The sequence below is a fragment of the Lagopus leucura genome, unplaced genomic scaffold, assembly GCF_019238085.1.
Source record: "Lagopus leucura isolate 7727_CA_CO unplaced genomic scaffold, USGS_WTPT01 Super-Scaffold_100157, whole genome shotgun sequence".
Taxonomy (NCBI): domain Eukaryota; kingdom Metazoa; phylum Chordata; class Aves; order Galliformes; family Phasianidae; genus Lagopus; species Lagopus leucura.
Genome location: NW_024962334.1, coordinates 47,128,892 through 47,136,183, shown reverse-complemented (window position 1 = coordinate 47,136,183; position 7,292 = coordinate 47,128,892). Strand labels below are relative to the sequence as shown.

At 58.5% G+C, this 7,292-nt stretch overlaps 1 protein-coding gene across 11 annotated transcripts; it reads left to right on the top strand.

Annotated features, from left to right (window-relative positions):
* Positions 1–741: 741 nt before the first annotated feature.
* On the top strand, positions 742–6,404 carry LOC122189473 (D-threo-3-hydroxyaspartate dehydratase-like). Of its 11 annotated transcripts, none has more exons than XM_042888692.1 (10): positions 782–824; positions 1,296–1,373; positions 1,899–1,970; positions 2,075–2,291; positions 2,387–2,667; positions 3,687–3,873; positions 4,969–5,090; positions 5,160–5,355; positions 5,422–5,527; positions 5,595–6,404. In XM_042888692.1, the coding sequence occupies exons 4-10, from the start codon at positions 2,143–2,145 to the stop codon at positions 5,682–5,684; spliced, it is 1,131 nt and encodes a 376-aa protein (XP_042744626.1). In that variant the 5' UTR covers positions 782–824; positions 1,296–1,373; positions 1,899–1,970; positions 2,075–2,142; the 3' UTR covers positions 5,685–6,404. The 11 variants fall into 11 exon arrangements, with proteins under 11 accessions (XP_042744624.1, XP_042744620.1, XP_042744628.1 ...); XM_042888688.1 differs by having other exon boundaries at positions 1,891–1,970; XM_042888687.1 differs by having other exon boundaries at positions 1,296–1,438; positions 1,891–1,970.
* The last annotated feature ends 888 nt before the right edge of the window (positions 6,405–7,292 follow it).

Sequence of the window (7,292 nt, the reverse complement as noted above, 5' to 3'; positions counted from 1 at the left end):
TCTGTGCTGTCCCCAGCCTGCCTGGCACACGGGCGCATGTGGCAGCCACCTCCTGTCTCATGTCACAAGCTGGGGGAATCTCAGCTGTGTCCCCACGTGTCACGGGCATGGGAGGTCTCAGCCTGGTCCCCGCATGTCACCATCGTGAGGTCTCAGCAGCCGTGTCCCCTGGTGTAATGAGTGCAGGGGGTCTCAGCTATATCCCCTCATGTCGTGAGTGTTGACGGGGGTCTCAGCTGTGTCCCTCTGTGTCACAGATGTGGCAGCCTTCGCTGTGTCCCCACTTGTCGTGAGTGAGGGGATCTCAGCTGTGTCCTCGCATGTCATGAGTGTGATGGATCTCAATCCCCACATGTCATGAGCTTAACAGCCACATCACTGCATGTCACCGTCACAGGACCTCCGCAGCATTGCCCCCACTGGTGTCATGAGTGCAGGGGGCTCAGCAGCATTGTTCCCATGCGCTAGGAGTGCAATGGATCTCAGCCACATGTTACAAGCATGCGGGGTCTCAACTGTGTCCCCACGTGTGACCAGCGCAGGGGTCTCAGCAGCAAGGTCCCCGCACGTCACAAGTGCCCAGGGTCTCAGTGACCCCAAATCCCCACCTCCTTGCTGGCATCCTATCCCCATGCCTGTCCCCAAGCACTGTCAGCGCCCGTGTCCTCCCCTGCCCCTGCCATTGCCGGGGCCCCACGGCTGGCAGCGACCTCTGTCCCTGGGCAGGGCTGGCCGCGGGTGCCCACGGCATCACGTGGAGCTGCACCAGCACAGCCACGGCCAGAGGCCGCCGGAGCCGCGCCGAGAGCAGCCACGGCAGTGAGGTAAGGACAGATGGACGGGAGGGCTTGGGGTGCTGCTGGGATGGCCTTGGTGGGAGCCTGTGGGGAAACTGAGGCACGGGGCGCTCCCCGAAGGACGTCAACCTCTGCTCCTGCTCCTGCAGGGACAGGGAGAACCCCGTGGCAGTGCCAGGTGGCACTGTCCCCGTGTCCCTGAGGCCAGGTCCTGGGCCCGGCTGCCCCACTGTCCCATAGGTCCCGGTCCCATAGGTCTACGTTCCAGGTGTCCAACTCCCAGGTGCTCCTGTTCGCTGGGTCCCTATCCCGGATTTCCCTGTCCCAAATGTTCCCCCGTGTCCCTGTTCTCATTATCTTAGGTATTCCTGTCCCAGGTGCCTCTCTAACCTCTAGATGTCCCTGTGCCAACTCACCCTGTCCCCAGGTGTCTCTGTTCCAAGTGTCCCAGCTGTCCCTGTTTCCATGTGTCTCAGTCCCAGGTGTCCCTGTCCCCAGGTGTCACACACTCAAGCGTCCCTGTCCCAGATGACCGAGGTGTTCTGTGTGTCCTGGCATCAGAAATCCCAGTCCCAGGTGTCCCTGTCTGCAAGTGTCCCTGTTTCCAATGTCCCAGCTGTCTCCAGGTGTCCCTCACCCAGGTGACCCAGGTGTCTCTGTTCCCTTATATCCCCATTCTGCTGTCCTTGTCCCAGGTGTGCTGTCCCTAGGTGTCCCTGTTCTTCATGTCCCAGCTGTTGTTGTCCCCAGGTATCCTAGACCCAAGTGCCCCTTTCCCAGATGTTCCTCCTCCTGTTATCCCATGTGTCCTCATCCCAGCTGTCCTGACCCAGGTGTTCCAGCTGTTCCAGTCCCACATGTCCCTACTCCCAGTGTCCCATGTGTTCTTGTCCCAGCTGCCCTATCACCCAGAGTCCCCATTCCCAACCTTCCAGGTCACCCAGGTGTTCCAGGTGTCCCAGCATCAGGAGCCCCTATCCCCCAGCATCCCAGTTGCCAATCTTCCAGGTTTCCCATGTCCCAAATGTCCCTGACCCAGGTGTTCCAGGTGTCCTAACATCACGTCCCTCTCCCTCAGTGTCCCTGTTCTCAGTCTTCCAGGTGTCCCTGGGTGTCCCAGTGCCACAGCTGTCCTTATCTCCTAGTATCCCAGACCCGGGTGTCCTGACCCAGGTAATGCAGGTGCTCCAGCTGTCCTTATCCCAAATATCTCTGCTCCAAGACAGCCAATTCTCTCACCCCTCCCACCTGGACCCCTCCCATACACACTCCCCCAGCTTGCAGGTCGAGAGTGGTGACCAGCCGCCCCAGAACCCCCTCAAAAAGTGTCTCCAGAAGAGTGGCCATGTGGTTGGGTGCCCGGCTGGACACTCTGCCCACCCCAGCACTGACCATCGACCGCACCACGGCGCGTCGCAATGCTGAGCGCATGCGGGAGCACTGCCGGACCCTGGGCGTCCGCCTGCGACCCCACGTCAAGACCCACAAGACGCTGTGAGTGCCACCCTTTGTCCCCAGTGTCCCCCACATCCCCGTTATCCCCATCGTTCCCACCAATATCGCCTCGTCCCATGGATGGTTGCCTAAAGGGAAGGCGGTTTGTTGGCCACCGGCGGCACGCGGCGCAGCATTGCCGTCTCCACGTTGGCCGAAGCGCGTTTCTTTGCGGACGGTGGCTTTGATGACATCCTGCTGGCTTACCCACTGCCCACCACACGGCTGGAGGAGTGCGCAGGACTGGCGCAGCGCCTCGAAGCTTTCCACGTGCTGCTGGACCGCCCCGAGGCGCTGGCCTGCCTGCGGCAGCGGCCACTGGCCCATGGCAAACGCTGGCTTGTCTGGCTGAAGCTCGACTGCGGCAACGGCAGAGGTGGGGATGGCGATTGGGGATGGGGTGAGGGGTCACCAAGGCCTTGATTCCCGTGGGTTGGGGAGGATGGGGTGGGTCAGCGTCTCCTAAATATCTTTCTCACCATTCACCGCAAGATGCTCCATGAGGAGATGGCCCACGTTCCCCCAAAAGCCCCAGTGCTCAAGCCAACGTGTGCCTATTAATCCCCAAAAAAGATTTCATCCACCCCAAGGATTTTCCATGGAGAGATGTTCCGTGCGTCCTCAAAGCCCCCAGCCCTTGTAGCACCATATGTCCATGAATCCCACAAGCCCCATTTGCGCCCACTCCAAGGCTGTTTCATGCAATGATGGTCCACATGTCTCCAAAGCTTCCTCTAGCTCAAGTTATGGGTCCATCAGCCCCCAAAGCCCTATTTATTTATCCAACCACCCCAAGGATAGTCAGTGAGGAAGGGAAGTCCCTTGTGCCCCCAAAGCTCCCAGCTCCAGCTTACCAATATAGGGCCGTCAACCCCAAAAGCTCTATTTGCATCCAACCACCCCAAGGATGGTCAGTGAGGAAGGGAAGTCCCTTGTGCTCCCAAAACTCCCAGCTCCAGTTTACCAATACGGATCCATGAGTCTCAAAATCCTCACTTACACCCAACCACCCCAAGGGTCAATGGAAGAGGGATGTTCCCAGAGCCCACAGCAGCTCAAGCCAGTGCGGGTCCAATAATCCCCAAAAGCCTTTTTCATTCACCCCAAGGATGCTCCATGGAGAGAGATGCCCCATGTGTGCAGGTTTAGGGTTAGGCATTAGGATTAGGGTTAGTGTCAGGGTTAGGGATTAGGGATAGGTTGAATTAGGCATCAGAATTAGTGTTAGGGTCATGTTAGAGCCAGTATTAGGATATAGGGTCCATATTTATGTTCCATGCAGGAAGGACATACCCAACCTTCCCCATCCATCACAGAACCCCCAATCCCACCCACCCCATAGCAGCATCCCACTCCCATCCTTACATCCCCATGACCCTGTTTCCTTGCTGGCAGCTGGCGTGCGCCCGACGGACCCTGCAGCCCTGGAGCTGGCCCGGGCCATCGCCAATGATGCACCCAAGGAAGTGACATTGGTTGGGGTCTATGCACACTGTGGGAACACCTATGGCTGCAGTGGGGCAGACGCCATCCAGGCCATCGCCAGGACCACCACCAACGCTGTCCTCGGCTTTGTGGCTGCGTGAGTGCGTGCCCCAATAGGGACCCCATTGTACACAACACCCGGCCCCAAACCTGGCTAGAATTAAGGGGAATTTTTATAGGGGCTGAGCCCTTTGCTCTGTCCATCCCATAAAACCACCAGCCCCAATGTGCTGGTTGTAAATGCAAATCGCCCGCTTCCTGCCGGCCCCATAAAGCGCGGCCCCACAAAGCCCTGAGCCCCAGGGGGCCGGAGGGGATGGCCCCAAACCCCTTTGATGTGTCCCGTCCCCAGTCTGCCCACCTCCCTTTTGTCCCCCCGGGGGAAGAGCTGAGTGGGGTTTCACATCCCAGAGTGAATTGCAGACGGATGTTTCTCCCTTCCCTTGAGGTCAGTGGGATCTCTGGGTGCACAGGGATGTTCTCCAGCTCAAAATACCCCAAACATTCAAGGAGTTCAAGGCCAGCTGTGCGGGGTTCCCATTAAGAGCCCCCATTTTTCAAGATCTGGGACACATTCCCCTAAACCCAGCTTCAGAATGCACTGTGCCTGACACATGTGGGGTGCATCTGGGGGGAGTGGGGGGGATGAAACCCAAGAGGGAGACCCCAGGCACAATGTGGGGGCTCCCTGCACATTGGAATTTGGTTCCTGCACATCTGGAAAGATGCTGAGCACATTAGAGTGTGTGCTCTGGCACATCTTGGGGTGGTAATTGACCTTATCTGGGTGTCCCTTGTAACAGTCAGCTCTGGGAGGGGTGAAAACCTCCACACTTGGATGGCCATGGCACATCTGGATTATCCCTTGGCACAGTTCTGGCTGGGAGGGAACTTCTTCCACGTCAGGATGGTGCCTTGGCACGTTTCATGGGGGGACCTCTTCCACGTCTGGTTGGTGACTGCACATCTGGGTGGGCCCCAGCACACTGGGGGGGGGGGAGAGGGGGTGTTAACTTTTCCACATCTGGATGGCTCTGCCATCACACCTGGACGGTTCCCCTTCCACACCTGGATGAGACCCAAACTCCCTTGTGGTGTCGTTCCATTGCGCGGGGGGCACATTTGGCCCCACTCGATGGCACGACAGCGGTGACACCCAATAGGTGACATTCCCCTTTTCCCCCCCCCACAGGCTGCGGCAGGCTGGTGTGCCCTGTCCCCACGCCAGCATCGGCTCCACTCCCTCCTGCAGCCACCCCATCCCTGAGATGTCCCAACTCACCGAGCTGCACCCGGGCAACTACATCTTCTATGGTGAGTGCCCACAGCACCCCGCTGCCCCACCGTGTCCCAGCACAGCCCCGACCCCACGGCTCTCTGCAGACCTGCAGCAGACACAGCTGGGCTCCTGCCAGCCCCAGGACGTGGCCATCCGTGTCCTCACGAGGGTTATCGGGCACTACGCGCACCGAGGGCAGCTGCTGGTGGACTGTGGCTGGACAGCACTCAGCCTGCACGGGGCAGGAGCAGGACGGGGCCCCCAGGGCTGCGCTGCCATCGATGGGCACCCCGAGCTGCGGTGAGTGACGGGGTCAGGGACGGGGTTGGGATGGTGGCCCAGGGACATGACGGTGTGACCTTGCAGGTTGGTGGGGCTGACGCAGGAGCACGGGCTGTTGGAGCACGCTGATGGACAGATGGATTTTGGGAAGTTCCCCGTGGGCAGCGTGCTGGCGCTCATCCCATACCACGTGAGTGCTGTCCCCCATCCCCTTGTCCCCAGTGTCACCCTGTGTGTCACCCTACTCTCCCCCACAGGCGTGTGCTACGGCAGCCATGCACCCTGTGTACTACGTGCACGAAGAGGGGCAGGTGGTGGCCCTATGGCAGCCCGTGCGTGGCTGGTAGGGCCCCATCCCACTGCCCATAATGAGGACCTGCGCCCACAATGAGATCCTATAGCCATAACGAGGTCCTGTGCCCACGATGACATCCTACACCTACGCCGAGATCCTACAGTCACACCAAGATCTTGCAACCCTGCTGAGATCTCATGGCCAGCATGAGATCCTGCAACCACACTGAGATCCTGCAGCCGTGCTGACATCCTGTGAGCATCACAAGGTTGTGGAGCCATGACGAGACCCTACATCCATGATAAGAGACCCTACACCCATGATGAGACACCCTACATCCATGATGACACCCTACACCCATGATGTGATCCTACACCCATGATGAGATCCTACACCCATGATGAGACCCAACACCCATGATGTGATCCTACACCCATGATGAGATCCTACACCCATAATGAGAGACCCTACACCCATGATGTGATCCTACACCCATAATGAGAGATCCTACACCTATGATGAGACACCCTACACCCATGATGAGATCCTACGCCTACATCAAGATAATGAAACCACACTGAGATCCTGCGGCCCTGATCATGTCCTGCATCCATGCTGAGATCCTGTGCCCATTTTCAAGTCCTACACCTACACCAAGATCCTGCTGCACTCACACTGAGATTCCACACCTACACCAAGATCATGGAATCATGGAATGGTTGGGGTTCGAAGGAACCCAAAGGATCATGAATCTCCAACCCCCTGCCACAGGCAGGGCCACCAACCTCCACATTCAATACTAGACCAGGCTGCCCAGGGCCCCATCCAACCTGGCCTTGAACACCTCCATGGATGAGGCATCCACAGCCTCTCTGGACAGCCTGTTCCAGCACCCATGTTGAGATCCTACACCCATAACAATGTCCTGCATCCCTGCTGAGTTCCTATACACATCCTAAGATCCCACACCCAAGACCCTATACTCACATTGAGATCCCACAAACCCGTGCTGAGATTCCACGCCTACCCCAAGATCCTACACCCACGCCAAGATCCTACAATCATGCTGAGATCCCATATTTGTGCTGAGATTCTGCATCCACTTCCTCAGGAGGGGTCAATAAAGTCGCTTTTCCCATTTCTGGATGCTTTTTGGGGGAGCACTGGGACTTTCTGGGGCTCAATGAAGGCCGTGAGGACGGCATCCTACTTGTCACCCTATAACTGCCCCATTGAAATCACCCGGCCCAGGAGGCTCACCCGTGGGGCAGGGCGGGTTGTGGAGATGGTGATGGGCATATGGGGGGAATGGGGATTGCTCCGTGGGGTCCTGGGAGAACAGTGGGGTTGAACTGGGACATGCAGAGGCCACATGAGCCTACAGAACCCGGGCTGAAGGTGGGGGGAATTGGGTGAGCTGGGATGAACCCGGCTGAATGGGGCTGAACTGGCATGAATCCGGCTGAATGGGGCTGAACCAGGCTGAGCTGGGCTGAACGGGGCTGAAGCGGGCAGGACACCATCTGAACACAATCGGAACCATTTCAGCTGGGCCGGACCTGAGCTGAACAAGGCTGAACTGGGTTCAAACAGTCCAAAATGCTCCGGACCAAACCGAGCCCGCTGGGGTCCGACCCGATCCAACCCATCCCCGCCTCCG

Coding starts and splice junctions, on each gene's coding strand:
- LOC122189473 (XM_042888690.1), top strand. CDS start 2,143: ATGTGGTTGGGTGCCCGGCTGGACACTCTGCCCACCCCAGCACTGACC. Junction 3,874..4,968: donor GTCCTCGGCTTTGTGGCTGC/GTGAGTGCGTGC, acceptor CCCCCCCCACAG/GCTGCGGCAGGCTGGTGTGC. Junction 5,528..5,594: donor TGGCGCTCATCCCATACCAC/GTGAGTGCTGTC, acceptor TCTCCCCCACAG/GCGTGTGCTACGGCAGCCAT.